This window comes from Equus przewalskii, chromosome 14 (genome assembly GCF_037783145.1).
Source record: "Equus przewalskii isolate Varuska chromosome 14, EquPr2, whole genome shotgun sequence".
In the NCBI taxonomy this organism is placed as follows: domain Eukaryota; kingdom Metazoa; phylum Chordata; class Mammalia; order Perissodactyla; family Equidae; genus Equus; species Equus przewalskii.
The window spans coordinates 9,354,984-9,375,250 of record NC_091844.1 but is presented as its reverse complement, the minus strand read 5'-3'; the positions used below and the strand labels follow the sequence as shown (position 1 = coordinate 9,375,250).

Below are 20,267 nucleotides of genomic sequence, written 5' to 3'. Positions count from 1 at the left end.
GAGAAACAATCCAACAGCTTCTCTCTCATTAGCCCTGTCAGGTACCCTGATCCCAGCATGATCCCTGTGTGGACAAATATGTAACCCAACCTCTTTTTGTTTCCTAACAGCTTAGAAGATGTAACAAATGGCATTGACTTTGAAAATCAATGCGGAGATGAAGTCTATATTATTGATAAAAATCACAGCAAGCAGATAATAAGCAAAAATTACATTTCACCAAGGTCATAGCTGGTAAAGACATATGAGCTAGACACCAAGATTTGTGGGAGAAGACCCCATTCTTAGTGGTCGAACTGTCTTCCCTGGGCTGAAGAGGCAGAAAACTAACTGAAGTTTGGTTGGTCAACTCTTCTAGTCAAATCTGCCATCATGGAGCTAGAGGTACAAGGCAGGGCTGGAAATGAACAACTGAAAACCATCTACCTTGTAGGGTTCACTGAAGAGGGAGTAACTTGAACTAAACGTGCCATCATCCTGTTGAGTTTCCTGATTTCTTCTTTCTCGTTCTTTCCTCCGTAACACATTTCTATCTGGTTCATAGACACTGCATCAGGAGAAAGAAAAGAGAACAACCACATGCAAAAAAAGTGAAGGCTAAAGCCCCATCTAACATTCACCAGAGAGCAGAAGTCTGGTTCAGGGACACATGGTGATGATAACAAGGACATGGATCAGATTAAAGCCAGTCTAATCAAACAGTACCAGCTCAGGTGTCTGATAATTAAATTCTTCAGGAGGGAAAAAATCCTTAGGACAAGTTCCAATCAGTACTAGACCTTTCTACCTGATTTGTGAAAGAGGAAATATCTGAGCAACTTTGACAGTAGAAGACTGAAAGTAAACCTAAGGCAGACGGTAATTACAATGATGTGTAAATGGAAGTTATGAGCGTATTTCCTCTCATGACATAGCCTCTGAGTCTTATATGGGAATGCCCCCGTTCTTTTCTTCCTTTTCTTTCTTTTTTTTTTTTTTGGCATGGTTGTGTTTCTGTAGTGATTCTTTCATTAGCCAGCTCCCTAAAGAGCTGTTCAAACTCTATGCTGCACTGCTTTTCACAGTTATGAGCCTTCTTCTGATCTCTGTTAATCAGTCAAGTCGTCAAACTACTACGGAATCAATTCTTCCTTCTGATACATTTGACACTATCACTCCTCCTAACCATGAAAAATGTGCCAGGAGGAAGGGGCACAGGCAACAAAGAGAGAGAACGGAAATTGAATTATGGTGTGTCTTCACAGAACTCGGCCTTTTTGTTGAAGAAAATTAATATCTATTCTCCTAAAATACAATTATGAAGTGACCAGACACCAGATAACTAGAAGGACTAAGGAAGAAATAGTGTCCTTTCCTCCTAATAAGGAGAAAATAAAGGGGCTAATTCAACTAATAAGACGGAAGGGGCCCATTTACTGACGGAAGGAAATACGCTTGTTTTTTCAGCTCCCTAGATAAAGAAATCTGGCCTCAGTGTAGACAACAGAACTAATACTGCCAATTGCAAAGAACTGACATGTCACTCAAAACGAGCATGATCTTCATTTCCCAGCAGAAGCATTTACTTTAAGTGACCTTGTCTTTATTTTGCTTAGAGCTCCCACTTGGTCTAGTGGACAGATGCCCGAGCTGGAAGCCAGAACAACTGCCTACTGACTGTCATTCTCCCATAACCAGCAACAGGATGATAGGAAAGCCACACGTCTCTGGGAACCCCAGTGTCTTCATTATAAAGCATGGATGTTTCATGGTGGTGGTGTAAGGTTTCAACATGAAGGTAATCTACAAAAGGGCTTTGGAATACCTTCAGGTGCCAAAAATCCAACGTATTGCTGTTAAATGTTGTTAATAATAAAAGATCTATGGGTTCAAAGAAACTTAGGAAAACAGTGAGGTGGTGGTGGTGGTTGTTTTTAGCTAAATTGCTTTCTTGAGTAAAAGAGTTTTTGCGTCATATAGCTGTAGAGGACAAAATAAAATGATCATAAAATAAATACTGCTTATCCTCCTAGCTCTGCCAGTGTGGCCAGAATATACTTTAAATTCACTGTCTAAGGGGCGATGGTAAATACGCTTCTGGCAAGGCTGTGAGAGCACCTCAGGCATTTCATTTAAATTTAAGATTAGGGAATGTTAAAATACCCAGAACATGTAGCCTATTAGCATTTTAATTCATCCTTAGCACATTACCCAAAGTTATTAGATTTGAGAGTCCAACTAGTGACCTTCATATAAAGGGAGGCTACAGTCACAGCCTTACCAACTGAGAGGCTCACAGCTCCAACTCACGATCACTGAGAACTCTCCGGGGTGGCTGTGGTAACAGTGACTGGCATAGGGAGGCACGAGATGGAAATGACACTCTTATTCACAGAACCAAGATTCGGGTTCAAAGGGGAGGGTATGACTGTTCTGCCAGCTCGTGGACATTTGCAATGTGAAACCCCAGCTTTCATGAACATTCCATGAATTTCAAATGGAGACCACTCTGAGGACACATATGTTGTGGAGGGGCATGAAGCGGGCTTTAACCAAGAGGGAAATTCTATTTTTACTATGAACTTACAACTTTTGGACCAAAACCAGCATTTGCAGTCAGAAAAATAAGCTTGCATCGCATGCATCACACTTCTTCCCCTATGCAGCACATACAGCCGCCCGTGAAGCACCTGTGGAACTCCATGCACAGAGACTTCCACATCATGCTTGCTGTCCTCAGCCAGGTCAAGCCAACCAAGCACACAAGACTGGTGTGATGCACAAAGTGGCCTTATGAACACGGAGCAGGCATTTAGGATGATTTCCAGGCTTCTGAGAAGGCCCCCATACCCAAAATAATACCTCCTGCATCTGCTGGCTGATGACTGAAATTCCACAACTAGAGAGTCATTCCTCTGGTTTAAGATGTCTTCACCCCTGTAAGAAACGTAGACACCACAAGAAGGGAAAACACTTTAAACCTGATAAGCCCTTGATATCTTAGCATGCATGAGTTTGCCAACTTTTTCCCCAAAGGCCAGGGGGAAAGGGCACAAGGACATCAAGGTCCAAAGGGGATCCAAACAGGAGGCATGATGAAAAAGGGAGGGACAATGTAGAGTGCAGCACGAAAACAAAACCCTACCTATTTTGCAATGTGGCTTAGATATTTAAGACAAAGGCATGAGGATACAAGCCCAAATCAACTCGGCAGGTATCAGACTCACTGCATTTCCGGGTCAGGGAGCATGGATCACTTCCGAATATGAAGAAGTTGGAGGTGAGGGGGATACTGCTCCTTCCCAACTAAATCTGCTTCATTCCTCAACTCATTAAGCTTGAAGATAACCCAAAGCACTCCAATATGCAGACCACTGATAGCTAAAGTTCTCCAGTGAGGTTCTCCCCACACATTCAGCCTATGGCTTTGAACACTAAGAAGGACTGAACACCCTCAGGACCACTTACACACAATCTACTAATACAAATGCACTGGCCATCTTTTATGCTACCACCATGATGCTTGTGCCATGCAGTAACCTCCACACCATCAGATGAAACCAGAATGACCAAAAAAGACAATCATCGCCCTTCTCCAGAGGAGAGCAAAGGAAACCCCAAAAAGAGAGGCAATACTTCTTCAATGGCTTCACTTTGGTTTTTCCTCCCTTTCCTTGGTAGGCAGATCTGTAGGCTCCACTGACCATTCAGCCCTTCTTAATGGTAAGCAATCCACTCCTTATCCTTAACTACAACCACAACCCCCATGTGTGATGTCAGGCCTAGGAAGCTAACATGTCACCTGCTTAAAACAAATGTCATTGTAAGAGAAAGTCTGGACTTGCTATCCCCCATCTCTCCCTAAGTGTCTGAACTTTTATCTCTTCTACCAACACTAAATATTTTGACTCAAAAAGACAGTGTCTTCTCAACAGTGAGTCCACCATTCCACTAATTACAAGCGAAATCCACGTAGGTACTTACAATCCCAGGGAGTGCCTTTCTCTTGATCTCTCACCATTAAAACTCAGCCCTCTTCCCTCCTCTGCCATTCTAGCAACGTGAGGACCATGTTATCTGCTTTTCAAGCAAAGGAGCCTTTCACCTGACGTGCTGAAAGTCAGGTCAACTTCCCCAGGGGTGGTTGACTAAAGCTGTAGAGGATTTCGGTTCCTGGCATGCCAATACATACGTTAAACCTAGTAAGAGTCTTGTGTTACGAGCTATGTTTCTTTGTTACTAGCAGATGGTAAAATCTCTATCATCTGAAAAGTTGTTCCCTACTGCTGTGAAAATTATAAGAATCACACTCCTCAAATGTATGTCACCAAACGTATTTATTTATTTTGCATGAAAGTGGAGGCAGTCAACTGCTACAATATTATTTATTATTTATTGCAGATGCATAACATTCCCAGAAAATAAAGCTTTTTAATCAATTCTGTTTAAAAGACATTTATTTTCAGAATAGAAAAAAACAGCCAATGAAAAACATAGTAAAAACATTTCTGATCATTTCCCACTTACTTGCTTTTGGCCCATAAATTGAGGTATCTTGTAGGACTCAGGTCAAAAACAATTACGCTGGTTAAGTAGGAATAGATCTCCAAACACAAAATTATCATCATTTCCAAAATTAATGTATTCATGATCATACGGTAACAGTATGAAACTAAATAATAGCAATACCTTTGCACCTGATAGCTTCTCCCTTCAACTGAACTCAAAACACTTCACATATATGTCCCTTAATTATCCTTACAATGCCCCTTTAGGGAAAGTAGGGATAGTAGATACTATTACTAGATTAACTGTTTTCAAGATCAAGGAACTTAGAATCAGAGTTTCATTTTCAAAATGATGTCATAACGAAGACATCACGTAGAAGGAACAGCAATGTCCAAAGTACTTTCTTCGTGTCTACCCAAGGAAGAGGAGCTGCCCATGAGCCAAGAGATGGCCACACTTCCTAAACCCTGATGTCTAGAAGCCCAGTATTAATAAATAGTGAACACAAGCCCCATGAAAGCATAACAGGACAAGTGAAACACAGGGAAGCTATTTCTCATTCAAAGGGAACTAAAAGGAGAATTCTGGAATAAAGGCTCAGCTGCTAAAATTTTTATATTACCAAAACAATGAAAGACAAAAATCAGTCTCTTTCCAGAGCACACACACAAAAAGGATATGCATGTAATATAGAATAGTAGAGTAGAGGACAGATGAGTGAATAACGAAATGACAGATTCTAAAGTAAGCCATCTGGGGCTGATGTCACCACCTTTTTCATCAAATCCTACCCATTCTCTGCCCAGCTGCCCTACTGGAGGGAAAGGTGCCGGAGCTAGTGCAGCGGCCCCTCCAGCTGGGCCCCCACTTGGCCCCAAGAGACCCAGCTGGCCAGGAGAGCCCTGCATCGATCCACATACAGTTGTTCACATCTGAACACTGGCTCCAACAAACTGCCCCTCCCAAGAGGGAGACTTTCAGCCAAGGGTACACATAGCTAAGGGACCCCCTGACTAGAATCATCAAAGTGTTTTATTCTTAAAACAACACTATCCTACCCACTGGTGTGTCTCCAGGGTTGGGGTCTAGGAATAAGTGAGTTCAAGGAGAAGAGAATGAATAACCTCTTGCCTATCCTTTGAGGAAAGCCATCATGTTCTCCATGTTTAAAAAATGTTAATCCTCTTCAACTAGCAGAAACACAATTCACTTTAGTCCGAAAGGATTTCCTGAATGCCTCCCGAACGCCACTGTGTTAGATGCTCTGGAGACAACTCGGGCAGTGACTGGCCTAGACCCTCTTACTTTAACAAGCTGGCATTCCACATTTAAAGTCTCATTTCCTTGGTTTGCTTCACCGTGAACCTGTCATTGCTTCTTCACTCTAAATAGGTTTATCTGATCCTTTCCTGAAGCAGGCGTGGTTGGGAGTGACAAAACGAAGGGCAGATGCAGGGGAGAATAGAGGGGCTCCCAGACACACTCTCCCTTTCTCTACAGTTTGCATCAGAGCTGGCCTTGAACAGCTTGATCACAGAGGAGACAATCTTTTCAGTCACGGGACATTTACAGTCCTGGGACAACGTACTAAGCTGCCCTGGGGTGTGGACTGGCAGCCACAGGGGCAAACAGGAAGAAGAAAAGGCACGAAGTGGAAAGGAGAAGAAAGCTTCACAGAAACTCTCCTGCTCTCTGGAGCTGCAACATCTGCAACTGTGTGTAATTAAAGAAACTTAATCAAACACGCCAAAATTATAACAATTGCTTTAAATTTAATGAGTCAAACTAATGAACATATCTCCTTATTTATAAAGCAAATAATAAAAGATCAGTAATCCTTTCTTAATTCAGAGAAAAGCAAGGCTGTTGAAGTGTACTTGCAAATTCTCTCCTTAGCCCAGAGACAGAGGCTGGTGGGCTGAAAGGCAGAAAGGTGGTCACGGAGTGAACAGGTGATAGAAGCAATTCAGGCAGTGAGAAGATGGGGCTGGAGTCAGAGCTGGGTAAAGAGGCATGAATGATCCCCACTGGAGTCCTTCAAGGACCGCGCTGTGGTAGCTGTGGTGGAGAGGGTGTTGGTGTTGGTGGTACTAGGGAGGGTGGTGCTGGGGAGGGTGGTGTTGGTGATGCTGGTAGGCGTGGTGGTGGTGATGGGGGTAGGTGATAAGGATAGTAGTGAGGTTGGTAGTGGCTAAAGATCTGCTGAGGAGTGAGAACTGGTCAACAATGCATATAATAAACCCTTAAATCCTGAACATTACCATTCCACTGCTTACTTACACTAGGCATTCTTTTTTTTTTTTTTTTTTGAGGAAGATTAGCCCTGAGCTAACAGCTGTCCCCAATCCTCCTCTTTTTGCTGAGGAAGATTGGCTCTGAGCTAACATCCATGCCCATCTTCCTCTACTTTATATGTGGGACGCCAGCCACAGCATGGCTTGATAAGCGGTACGTAGGTCCACACCCGGGATCTGAACTGGTGAACCCTGGGCCACTGAAGCAGGGCACACAAAGTTAACCACTATGCCACCAGGCCCGGCCCCTAGGCTTTCTTTCTGAGTCAAGTAATTCCAGTTTCCATGCCTGTTCGCTCTACTTTCCCCCAAGAGCATTATGCCACCGGCTCACCATCAGCTTTGTAAGTGTGACCCCCATGATTATTTTTACCATAGACACCTCAAAAAGGTCAGTCCTACCTTGTACTTACTTGTCTCTAACCACAAAGGTTATCTCGATCTTAATTCAGTCTTGAAACTGTCTTTGGGAGCATTTACAGATCTCTGCCTTAGGGCTACGATCTGTTCCACAAGAATGGGAAGAGAAGTGAGTGTGGTTTGTGCCATAATCACTTCTTCGGAGACACATAGTAACGATCACCCATGGACGATGTCAGCCCACAAATATTCCAAAGAAAGATAGCCTTTTTGAAAGATCTATGCCATCTTCCCAGACCCATCACGCCCATATTCAATTTTGCTAATAACAACCACTACCCTTTCTTACTACACGCAGCCACTGTGGAAAGCACTTCACAGGAATTATTTCATTTAATCATCTTCAAAATCCCAAGAGGCATTATCCCCATTTACCAGTGAGGAAACAAGAGGCTCTGTAGTTAACTAACTTGTCCAAGTCCCACAGCCAGTGAGCGACAATGCTTGGGTCTGAAGCCAGGCAGTCTGGCACCAGAGACCAAATTCTTACACTCTTACCCCACTGGCTCCCCAGGGAACTTGCTCACTGATGAGCTTTAACAAATAGTACCCCCTCCCTTTGTTAGTAAATGCCAGGAAGAAGGGTGTTAATTTTCATATCATGACAATTTCAGTTCATTCTTCTAAGATCTGCTAAGCCTCCTTGGTTGATATACATCAAGAATCCTTCTAAAACCTATAAAATATTACTGGGACAAGAAATTCAAATGAGTCAGCACTAGCAATTAACTAATACTCCAGTCCCTGAATTCTGTACAGCGAATTCCTTAAGAATTGTAGAAGACCATAGTAAGCGCTTTTTACAACAGAACTAGCATGGACAAGTCAGTGCTGCAATATGGTACTGGACACTTACCATTTCTTTACTGATCCTTTACTGGATCCCAACTCCTTTCCTAACTCAGTAAAAACGATGACTGTTCCAAATCTCTCTCATAAATATACTCGAGTGAATTTTTAGAGAGATGACAGATAAATGACAGCTTTGCATTTCCAAGGGTTAAATGCTTTTCCCAAGGGATCCTAAGTCTTGGTGCCATGAGAACAAGTGTCAGGTTCTAATGGAATTGTTCCATGATAAATAAACCACCAGGCTGTACGACAAGCAGCTTTCAAAGAGGCTTTCCATATAGTATAAACAGCAGAAGTTAATTTGAGTTTCTTAACAGGACCTTTTTCCTTTACAATATAAAAGTGCCTTGGGATGAAGCAATTACTCTGATTTACCATCTTCTTCTTGGTAGAATATAAAGATGCAGCAGAGCCTCACAAAAGCAGTAACTTAACCAAATGAGACCCACCTGCAAAGTCCCTACTATGCTATTTCAAAGAGCTCCCTTCCAGCCAGCAGCACAGAGCTGGCATCAATCATAGGTATGCATGATGAGAAGGATGCTTACTGCCAGGGCTTTCATGTTAGAGACAATAAATTACTTTTCCTCCACCAAATGCTCAGTTAAATTTCATTTTCACTTTACAGCATCAGTTTCTAAACTTGGGCTCCCAGGAATTTTCAAGCCATATGCAAGAAGGGTCATATTTTATAGCATGCTTATGTTTTTACGATGCTCTTCCATACAACCCCCATGCGGCCACTCAGGGTCATGGGCATGGCTTTAAGTCAGAGGGCAGAAGGGTGGCCGAGCCCTCTCATATAACTTCCTGACATCATTTGGATCAAGCTCCTGGACACGGAAAGCCCTGAGACCCCAAATGTTAGCCATTAAAGAATGGCTCATGCTCTTCCTGAATCCAACTCCTCAACTTGTTTTCCTCCCAGAGGAATGAGATATGAACCATCTGTTTGAATGGGATTTCTGAAAAGGAGCAAGAGTCAGCTAGAGCTACAGCTATTTATTGAACTGAATTAATTTACCTGTGAAGGACAGAACTAGCCCGAGGCTAGTAATGAAAACAGCTAACTTCACGGAAAGGTAGAATTAAAGGGATATGCATGTCCTCAAACACCTTCTGATGTCCAAGCTATCTGACAGACCAACCATTTGGTCTTCCATGTAGAACAGATGGAAACTACTATCATAGACACTAACTTATCTGAGAGGGAAGAGACCCTGTTTTGACGAGGAGAACAATCTGTTTTGGTCCAGGGCAGTTTATCAGCTTAGCAAGAAGTCTTGGTGGGTAAAGGAGACAGGAAGAGGAAAATAAGACAATTAACAATCTCCAGTATCTGAAAGAGAACACAGTACCCCCCTGAGAGGATGAGCCTCTAGGGTCATCAGGAAAGCAGGACCAGGGTATGAGACCCCAGGCTCACTTCCTCAGTCACAGAGAAACAGAAGCCCATGGGTAGATGCTCCCTCAACTTCCCACCTTCCAACCTTTCCCCACCTCCCTGCCACTCAGGCCTTTACACCCCATCCCTCCTCACTCCCCTCTGAGGGCAAGTCCTTCCTCAGCCCAAGGCTAACTCTCCCACCTGAGCCCTGAAGCCTATTCCCCCCACTGGCCACTTTCCCATAGAGGCCACTTTCTCCTATTTGGTCACTGTCTTGGTCTCAATTGGCTTTTTCTCATCAGCAAATAAACTCATTCAAGGCCCTCCTATCTTTAAAAAAAAAAAAAAAAAGATAAGCCCTCTCTGACCCTCTGTCCTCTTTTGACTGTTTTCAGCCACAGTTTTCTACAGAGACTCACTGTCTCTCCCAATCCCTGGTTTTCCTAATAAGCCCACGCCATCTGGGATCAGGGTCTGCTGTTCACAGCAGGGTCACCACCTCCTCACTGGGCAATCAATGGATATTTCTCACTCCCCACCTCCCAGGCAGCTGACACCATCTTTCAAGAGGCTGTCTACTCCAGGCTCTGTGGTACCACGTGCTCCTGGTTTCCCTCCTGCCTCTTGGGCTACTCTTGAGGTTGCTTTGCATGTTTTTGTTCCTGGGACACTCCTTTAGAAGCAGTTGTCACTCAGGGTTCTGTGCAAGTCTTTGTGTCTAAGCCTGGCCTGTTCTCCCGTGAGTCTTCCTGGGTGATGTCATTCACTCCTTGCCTTCAGGTGCCATCTTTATGTTGATGACGGGCAAGGCTCCAAGACTCACCCAATCTGTCTTCTCAGCTCCAAACCCAGTTATCCAACTATCCACTTGGTCTCCTCAAGTCAGGTTTCCCAAAAACATGCACAGCCCAGCATTTCTACACTTAGCCCCTCACCACCCCCTGACCCCAGCCTCTGCCTCCACTTCTGTCATCTATGTTGGTGGATGGCACCACTACCCACCTAGTTACTCAGGTCAGAAATATGGGCACCATCTTGACTCTGTCATTTGCCAAACCACTGCTCCTTATATCCAATCAATCCCCCAGTCCTGTCAATATCACTCAAACTTGTCCAGTTCTCTCCTCCACCGCCACCTTCTCACTCCAGGCCACCATTGGCTCCTTCCTAGTCCCTTGCAGTGCCTCCTAAAGGGTCTCCTGGTTGTTCTTCCTGCCCCAGTAGAATTACGCCTCCACAGTAAAGTGGTATTTTTAAAACAGTAGCTCGATCACGTCACTGCTCTGGCTCCACACCGCCTTTGGACAGAAGCTAAACCTGGTGTCAATGGCCCTGCAGAGATGATCTGCCCCTGCTTATCTCTCCAACGTCAGCCTTCAATCCATCCAATCTCTATGCCCTGGTCTCTCTCTGAGCCCAGGTGTATGCTCTCCAACCTGCCCACCTCCTCCTGATCCTGAAGGTGTCAGATTAGTGATGACTCCCTCTCAGAAACGTTCTTGGACACCCTCAATGGACCCAAGTCCTGACTGGGGGGCCCTTCATATGTACTACAGAGAAACCTGCATTCTCCCCCATAATCACATTTCTCACACTAATTATCTGAATCCTCCATTAAATGGTTAGTTCCATAAGAAGAGGGCCTATGTCTACTTTCTGTAAACCTGTATTCCCAGGACCTAGAATATTAACTAGCACAGAGTGGGCACTGAAGAAAATACTTTAAAAATACATGCTAAATAATTGTTTAATTTTTTTTCCTTCCTTTTCAAAAGCTAGCCTATACATATATCACAATTTGAACAAACAGAACGAAAATCTATTCAGATTCTGGATCCTAAAACGCTCTTTATGGTTAAAGAATATAATAACAATGAGAATCATAATAAAGTAATATTGGCCAACTGTCTGGTGCTGGAAAGTTTGTAAAGAAAGTTTTATTTGTTATCCTCTGAATCCCTCTCAACAAACCTGTTATATAGCCCTTATTTAAGCAAAACACAAAATTTTAATAAACAAACGTGTAAACATAAAAATGAAATAAAATCTGTGTGCTGTAAACATTCTTATGCTCATTTTAAAGATAAAGGTCTTTCATCAATGAAAAAGTGGGGCTTAGGAAATTTAAATGATTTTCCTAAATAATAACGGTTAGAATCGGAATTCTAAGTTCCACAGAAGTTCTGGATATTAAAAACAATTTAAGTTTTTAAAATAATATATTTTTTATCAAAAAATATTCAGTTAACACTTACTATGTACAAAGTGCCAGCTAGACATGAAAAAATATCCATATCCCCACCTCAACACAGAGATTCTTGAGGACATTTCTCCAACTTCCTAAGGTGAAAATTCTATAATTAAGCTGACTTAGAGGAAGATGATAAGGATTATGAATTATTTGAACTCTAAAGTTCTATAATTCATTCTGTGCTAGTGACACTAAAGATGATTAATTCTAAATATCCATATAACACAGTGTCAGAAAACCAAGGGGTCTTCCTATAGCTGATGTATCACTTGCAAGTTCCCAACTTCAATTAGACATGTAATCTATCATAAAAATATTTTATTTGATCCCTAGAATATTATGAATATTATATTTATATATTATGGGGCTGCCCACACATGATGATAACTATCACAATTCTTTAAGAAACATGGCAAAGAGAAGACTCAGTCTACTCTGACAACACGTTTGCTTCATTATCTTAAAATGTCTTCACCCCCTCCTCCCCTCCTCCCCTCCTCCTTTCCTTCTCTTCCTCCACTCCTTACTCTTTCTGTCTCTTTTCATGTTTCCCATATATACACTCATACACAACAGAGTAAGACCAGTGTCACAGGCAATATAGATAGCTCTGTAATATTAAGATTATTAATGGGAGGAAAGCCTATGAAGAAGGCTATTCATCAAAATGCCGTGCACAGAAAAAAGACCTGGGTAATCTAGAGTAGGTAATCTTGGGCAGTTTGTGGCACATAATATTGGGAGAGACAGGGGAAGAGACAATCCACTTTTCTCCTCGTCTTTGATCTCTGCCAACTCAAAATCAATTAGCCTTCTGCTGAGTTAGCAGGAGGACAGCATTCTGTGGGCTTTCATCCTGGTTTTCCAGCTTCTGGGCAGCAGGGTTCTCCCTCCCCTGGACTTCAGAGTCCACGCCTCTCAGAATTAGCTGAAAACAATGACTGGCTCATAGTAGACACTCAATTTCCATTTGTTGAATGAATAGATGAATGGATGGATGGATGACCTACCTAGGTTCTCTTTCACTCAATCTGTCCTTTCACTGACTGGCAGTAAGGATAAACAATACTGTGAGTAGATTTGTCTGGTCTCCTCAGGACAGCAAAGTTCATTCTAAGACACGTAAAGGCTTTTCAGGTACATTCTGAAAGCAGCAGCCTCAAGTTGTTGATAAAGCTAGGTTTTACCAAATAATTTTTTTAAATGATTTGAACAAAAAGACATAGAAGAGTCATGTACTCCTTTTGCAATTAAAAGTCTACATGCATTAATAGAAGATACTATAATAACTCAATGGGAAACATATTAGAAAATTATTGAACTTGAAGCTTTCTTGAATAAGCAGCAGATGATTCTGAGTCAGTGTGGAATTACAGAAAAGGGAAGACATAGCAAATCCTCCCACTGAACAAGAAGAATATTTCCTATCACTGGGCCCATAACTTCCAAAGACCCTTGTCTACTTTCAAAGATATTAACACTGGGCCAGGAATGAGAAGACCCAGGTAAAGACCAGCCATAGTCAAGTAAGGAGCCACTCCCTGCCTTATGCCCTCATCTTAAGCAGGGTTATAAAATCAATCCATACATTGATCAGTGGTTATAAGAAGCAAATAAGATAATGAACACCGAAGTCTTTGAAAATGTTAAAAGTGATCTGCCACGGTGAAATATTATTAATATCCAGATGAAGATGACTAAAATACCCACCATGCAGAAAGAAATACCACTCCTTATCCATCTGAGAGAGGTGGCCTGAACAGCCTGTCACTAAATACTGACTTTGACCCAGGGATTTCATATTTAGGAATTTATCATTCATATTTAGGATTTCACTGCATTATTATTTAAATTTCAGAATAAAAACAAATTTAAAACCAATTAAATATCACTCTTAGGAGACTGGCTAACAAATTAAGGCAGTTCATACAATGGAAGACTACGTAGCCGTGGGATAGAGAAGAACTAAATGTATAGACACAGAACAATGTCCAAGACATATATATTAAGTGGCCAGAATAAGCTGTAGAAGAGCATGGATGGTCTAATTCCTTTTACATAAAATAATGTGTGCGTTTATAGATACATGAAGATTTTAAAATAGTTATCTCTGAGGTGAAAGATGGAGTGGCAATGGGTGGGAAGGAATTTATTTTCTTCTGTCTTGCTTGGAAGTTTTACAAGCATATATCACATTTTTAACACAAAGCATTACATTTTTAAAATATCGACAGCATATGTTTTAATTTGTTCTTCCCATTCTAAACTATCTATAAACATGGAAAATGTAAAATTAAGGCAATGATTAGTAAATACGGCACAGGATTATGTGCCACACTATACCAGGATCCCGGCTCTCCCTACCAGGCCAGGTCTATTTTTTCCACTCCCCTTCCTTCCTATGCCCCTCAATCCCCACCCCAAGGATGAACTAAACCAATTTCTCAATAAACCTAACCTATAGATTTCAACCCAACCAAACTTCACATTGATCAAGGACTTTCTGAATCTCTCAGTAATACCCCTGTACTTAGACATGAAAAAAAAAAATCAGGATATTCATCCAGAGAGCATCTAATTGCATCAACTCTGGTATAATCTGGGTCTCAGACAAATAATGTACATGATTCCCAAGGACAACTCAGAAGACACCAGGTCATCTGACACCAGGTCTAGGAACTTCTCTTTATGAACTCAACATGTCTACTTCTTCCAAGAGATAAAGTACCTCGAGACTATGAACCTGGATACAGAAGCACCTGAAACTTCAACTTATAGAGGGATAGCGATTTACATCAGAAGGCGTTTACTGAACTGCCAGGTCCTCCAGGAACTCTGAATTCTACTCTCCCAGACACGGATTTACTAACTGTCCGCTCACCACACCCCTCCTCCCACCCCTGACTTGACCATCCTTCCCTTCAGGTCTCTCCTACCTATACAATCACCAGGACTCTTTTCAGTTTTGGTGTGAAATTGTCTCCTTATCTCTTATCTAATCAAACTTTACTGTTTCAGAAATACAATTTATTATATTTATTTCTTTTTGAGTTAATACATAATGAAATTAAAATTTTAGATAAAATCAAGTGGTTTTCAGATTATAATGTGCATTTCCTTTGTTTCAAATATTTATATTTTAAGCAGTTTTCTCTGACTAGTATTTACAATTCGTACAGAACAAGGAAATTATCATTAATAAATGCAACACCATCTCTTAATATTAATATAAGGAATATTACATTTTCTTAAATCTTAAAGACTATGACTAATAGCATCTCCCTATACTAGGAAAATATTGGCAATTCTGCAAATTCAATTTGCTATTTCCTATCTATGTCAATTATCATATCAGGCACATTAAATTCACAAAAAAAAGAATAATAAATATATGAAAACTGTACATCCTCACTAATAATTAAAGAAATACAAACCAAAGTGAAACCATTCTTACCTACCCAATTGAAAAAGATTTTTAAAAATGAGTTGGAAAAAATATTCATTCCTGGTAAGTGCTGGGTGACAGTGGTGTCAGCCACATGGCTGGAGGGAGTATAGATCACAGCCAAGTTCCTAAAGATAACTTTGCATTTTGTAATAAATATTCAGAATCTTTAAAAAGGATATTTTACCTTGCTAATCTCCTCCAAGGAATCTGTCCAAAGGAAACTGTCAGAAAAGCAAAGATTTATGTAGATACATTTTCATCAGAGAATTTTACATAAATGGGGACTTACATACAACCCAATGTGTCATAATCAGAAAATAATTAAATCATTATTTATGTTGTAGCTATCACAACTCACATATTTCAATTATATTTAACGACACAGGAAATACTCATAACCTAACACTTTTAAATGGAAAAAACAGGATAAAAATTATATAAGCAATATGATAAAATTTTGTTAAAATCATACAAAGGCATATTTTGTGTGTGTGTTTATGCATACATAGAACAACAATCTAAATATCAAGATTTTAACACTGACTATTGCTGAAAAACAGAAGAAATAAAATTTTCTTTTTTCTTTGTTTCTACTGGGTATATTTGATTCCTCATATTAAACATTTAGCAATCTTCATACACATGAGGATGGCTCCTCTTTAAAAAACCAGAAAATAACAAGTGTTGGAGAGGATGTGGAGAAACTGGAACCCTGTGCACACTGTTGGTGGGAGTGTAAAATGGGTACAGCTACCATAGAAAAGAGTACAGCGACTCCTCAAAAACTTAAAAATAGAATTACCGTATGATCCAACAATCGCACGTCTGGTTATATACCGAAAGGAAGTGAAAGCAAGTTCTCAGAGAAATATTTGTAAATTCACGTTCATAGCAGCCCTATTCAAAACACCCAAAAGGTGGAAGGAACCTAAAAGACCACTGAATGGATAAAAAAATGTGGTACATAATGGAACGTGAGTCAGACTTAAAAGGAAGGAAATTCTGACACACGCTACAATGTTATGGGCTAAACTGTGTCCCCCCAAAATTCATATGTTGAATCCCCAGCCACCAGCACCTCAGAAGGTGACTGTATTTGGAGAGGGGCCTTTAAAGAGGTGATTAGGGTAAAATGAACTTATTAGGGTGGGCCCTAATCTAATCTGGCTGTTGTCCTTACAAGAAGAGGAAATGTGGACACACAGAGGAGACATCAGGGATGCCTGTGCAAGGGAAAAGACCTTGTGAAGAGGCAGTAAGATGGTAACGACCTGCAAGCTGAGGAGAGAGGCCTCAGAAGAAACCAACTGAACTGGGAATTCCAGTACCCAAGCCCGTGAGAAAATTAATTTGTGTTGTTTAAGCCACCCGGTCTGTGGTATTTTGCTATGCAATCCTAGCAAACTAACACACACAACATGGGTGGACCCTGAGGACATTAGGCTAAATGAAATAAGCCAGCCACTAAAAGACAAATACTTTGATTTCACTTATATGAGGTACCCAGAGCAGGGAAATTCACAGAGAAAGAAAGTCAAAGAGTGGTTCCCAAAGGCTGGGGGAGGGAGAAATAGGGAGTTGTTTAATGGATATTGTTTCAGTTTGGCAGGATGAAGATAGTTCTGAAGATTGCACAACAGTGTAAATATACTTAACACTAGTGAACTGTACACTTAAAAATGGTTAAGATGGGGCGAGCCCCGGTGGCCTAGTGGTTAAGTTCAGCATACTCTGCGTCAGTGGCCTGGGTTCAGTTCCTGGGTGTGGACCTACACTAGCTCTGTTAGCAGCCATGCTGTGCTAGTGGCCCACATACTACAAAATAGAGGAAGACTGGCATGGATGTTAGCTCAGGGTTAATCTTCCTCAGCAAAAAAAAAAAAAAAAAGAAAGAAAGAAATGTTAAGATGGTAAATTTTATATTGTGTATATTTTACCATAATTTAAAACAAATTAAAGAAATAAAGTAGCAGATGTGAGTTAAAAAAAATCACAATTACAAATGTTATATATATTTTATTAATATTTCAGATAACAAAATCCTATATACATAACTTTCCTCACCAGTTATCAATAAAAAACAGTATTCTAGAAGTTCACCCTAATTTTGCTCCCCATGTCATCCTCTGCATCTCAGTAAATGGCAATTCCATTCTTCCAAATGGCCAAGAAACTTTGGAATCATTCTCACATAATAAAGGGAAGGAAGCTAGAATGATCTATCTGATCCATATGATAATGGATTAGGTTGGAGATATCAGCATGAACTTACATTTAGCTTAATATAGATACAGATGGACACATATAGAAATATCTATAGATATGTGCATAGACACAGGTTAGTATACACGCATACGTCCTTGCTCTGTCAGCTCAGCGGTCCTAGAAGGATCAACGACACAGCAGCAAAAACCACAGCTAGCATCCAGATCTTGGTTTCTAACACCATTCTCCAATGAAAAGAACGAGGGCTGATTCTAGGACTGTGACAGAAAATATACAAGATAGGTCTGAAGCAACTTGGAATGCCAGAAAGCAAGAAAGTGCTCAGAACAATAACAACAGCAACACAGTGATGTGCATACGTCAAAAGGATCAGGAGCCAATTGAGTTTCCAAAGGCCAGAGCGGGAGCAATTTGAGCAACGAAATAAAGCAGTATTGAGTTATAACCCAAAGTATAAATATCCATAAGTCCATACTGATAGAAATAAATGATTGGATAAATAAATAAACGGAAGAGAATAAATCAATCTCCCATGCAGAACTCCAAACAATTTATGGAGATCCTCCACTTTTTAGAGAGATGAAGTGTAACTCCACACTCCTTAAGAACTACAGCTATATGCAACAACATAAATGAGGCTCCCAAACATAATACTGAGCGACAGAAGCAATACGGAGAAGAGTATCTGCTATATAATTGCATTTGTATGATGTGAAAAAACAAGTAAACATCAACTACAGTGTTGAAATTCAGGATAATGGTTATCTCTGGAGAGAAGAGAAAGATAATGATTGAAAGGATGCCCAAGAAAGATTTCTGAGATTCTGGCAATATTCTATTAAACTTGATCAATGATCTACGTTCTGTTGATGATCAAGTGAATGAATTAAACTTGACCCCTACCTCGCACTATGCATGAAACCAATTTCAGTTCAGGAAAAAAACAACCTGAAACTGATTTTGATGTGATGTAGGAATCAGGTTTAACTTTTCTCCATATGGTGATCCAAATGACCCAGCACTATTAATTGAAAAGACCATTATTTTCTCATTGCTCTGCAGTACCAACTTTTGCCATAAATCAAGTCTTCCTATGCATTGGGATCCTGTTCCTGGACCCTCTTTTCAATTCCATTTGTCTATTTGCCTATCCCTTGCCAACAAAAAATGTCTTAACTTACTATAGCCTTATAATAAAGTTTTGATATCCAGTAGAGTAAGTCCTACAACCTCATTCTTTTTCAAGACTGTCTTGGTATTCTTGACCCTTTGTATTTCTCATACATATTTTGGAATCGGCTTGCTAATTTCCACACAATTCCACACACAATTGTTGGAAGCTAGTTTGGGAACAAGTATGCATATCTTTGCATATGTCATATCTGCATTTCCTCCATTGCCAAATACAGAAGCATAAAGATGGAGTTTCCCTTCACCTGGGTCCCTGAGTGAGGTCAATGTCACAAAGAGTCCCTACACCCACTGACACACTATAAACATGCAGAATGAGCAAGAAATAAACCTTCATTATTAAAAAAATATTCTATGGCCCTAAAAACTCCATGGCCTTGGGGTAGGAGGAGAGGTTAGAAGAAAAAATTTAAGATTAACTGTGGGTTTATTTTAAAAATCTGAGCTTCAACAAGCTCATTCCATACATACTCATGCACACAAATGCAGGACACATGAATCATTAATTGTGTATGAAACATCTAAGTTACTTGCAACTCTCTGAAATTAACTCAAACCATTTACCAGATGGTAAATTCTGGAAATAAATTTAAAATATGCAAAAAAAACCCACTATCTGACTTTTATATGAAACACAGAGTACCTAATTATAACTTCATATTTTAATTTTGAGAAGAGAAAACAATATAGAACTTTTATTTCTAATATTACCTTTGAATGATAATCAATTCTGATTTGCAAAAGGGTCTATGTTTTGTAAGCAAATCAGCATCTCCCACTTGCAATTTTTATTGGACAATAAAAGCCATATGGGCTAAGAATTTTCATCAGGATTAATTAAAAAAAGATGCAAATTCTTATAATACAATGTGCCCCTAAACTTAAGAACCTCTGCAACAGCTTTTTGTGCATATCAAATTAGGATTTACTATATAATAAAATTATGTAGTAATGATATACAACCTTTATCTAAAGTCATATGATTCTTCAACATTTATCTTTGCTACTCTACAGCACATAAATCATGCAAGGGAATTCTCACGATACATATTATATAGGGCAGAGAATTATTTTAATTTAATTCTCAATAAGAAGGGAAGCAGTAACTTGTTACTTTAGACTGGCAAATCAATAACAAATTCTTGTTCTAAGATTGGTTATCACTCTGGTCATGCAAGTAGCTTGAAAAACTGAAATATTAGCGTTGACAAAGGGATTGCTCTATTTGTTTTCCAAAGGCTTTCCTGCATGACTCTACACTTAGTTTTACACCAAAGAAAATCAATTTCTTTATTCAACTTGTCAATCAGAAAACACATATAAAAACAATGATTTTATTGGAACACATAAAAGAATATTGAATAATACTGTGAGATGAAATAGAAATATAAAAGGGTATTATATGTAAAATATACACATATAACAATAGAATTAACATACACATATAACAATAGAATTAACATACATGTGAATATGGACTAAAATACAAAAGAACAATTAACTAGAGAAATTAAACTGGCAAAAATCAGTTGACCAGACGTACTCCCATCTTCAGTTGCAAATACATCAATCTCTTTTCAGTTCAGAATTCAAAAAAAAGAAATCATTAGAGCAATTAGCTTTTCCCAATATGATGAAAGTCCACAGAAACCTAATTTCATTTTTAGTTTTTTGATCTGCAAACACTAAACTTTCTAGACGGATGATCAT

The 20,267-nt window shown here is 40.0% G+C and overlaps 1 protein-coding gene across 9 annotated transcripts in view; it reads right to left on the bottom strand.

Annotated features, from left to right (window-relative positions):
* AFF3 (ALF transcription elongation factor 3) overlaps positions 1-20,267 on the bottom strand; it is a 573,659-nt gene that overhangs the window by 440,971 nt on the left and 112,421 nt on the right. For 6 of the 9 annotated variants that reach the window (XM_070573489.1, XM_070573490.1, XM_070573492.1 and 3 more), the window contains exon 3: positions 427-547. In XM_070573489.1, coding sequence (XP_070429590.1) covers positions 427-547 — 121 coding nt within the window. Of the gene's footprint in view, positions 1-426; positions 548-2,841; positions 2,917-20,267 lie in introns of all 9 variants that reach the window. The other 3 variants (XM_070573486.1, XM_070573487.1, XM_070573488.1) reach the window with 1 other exon arrangement.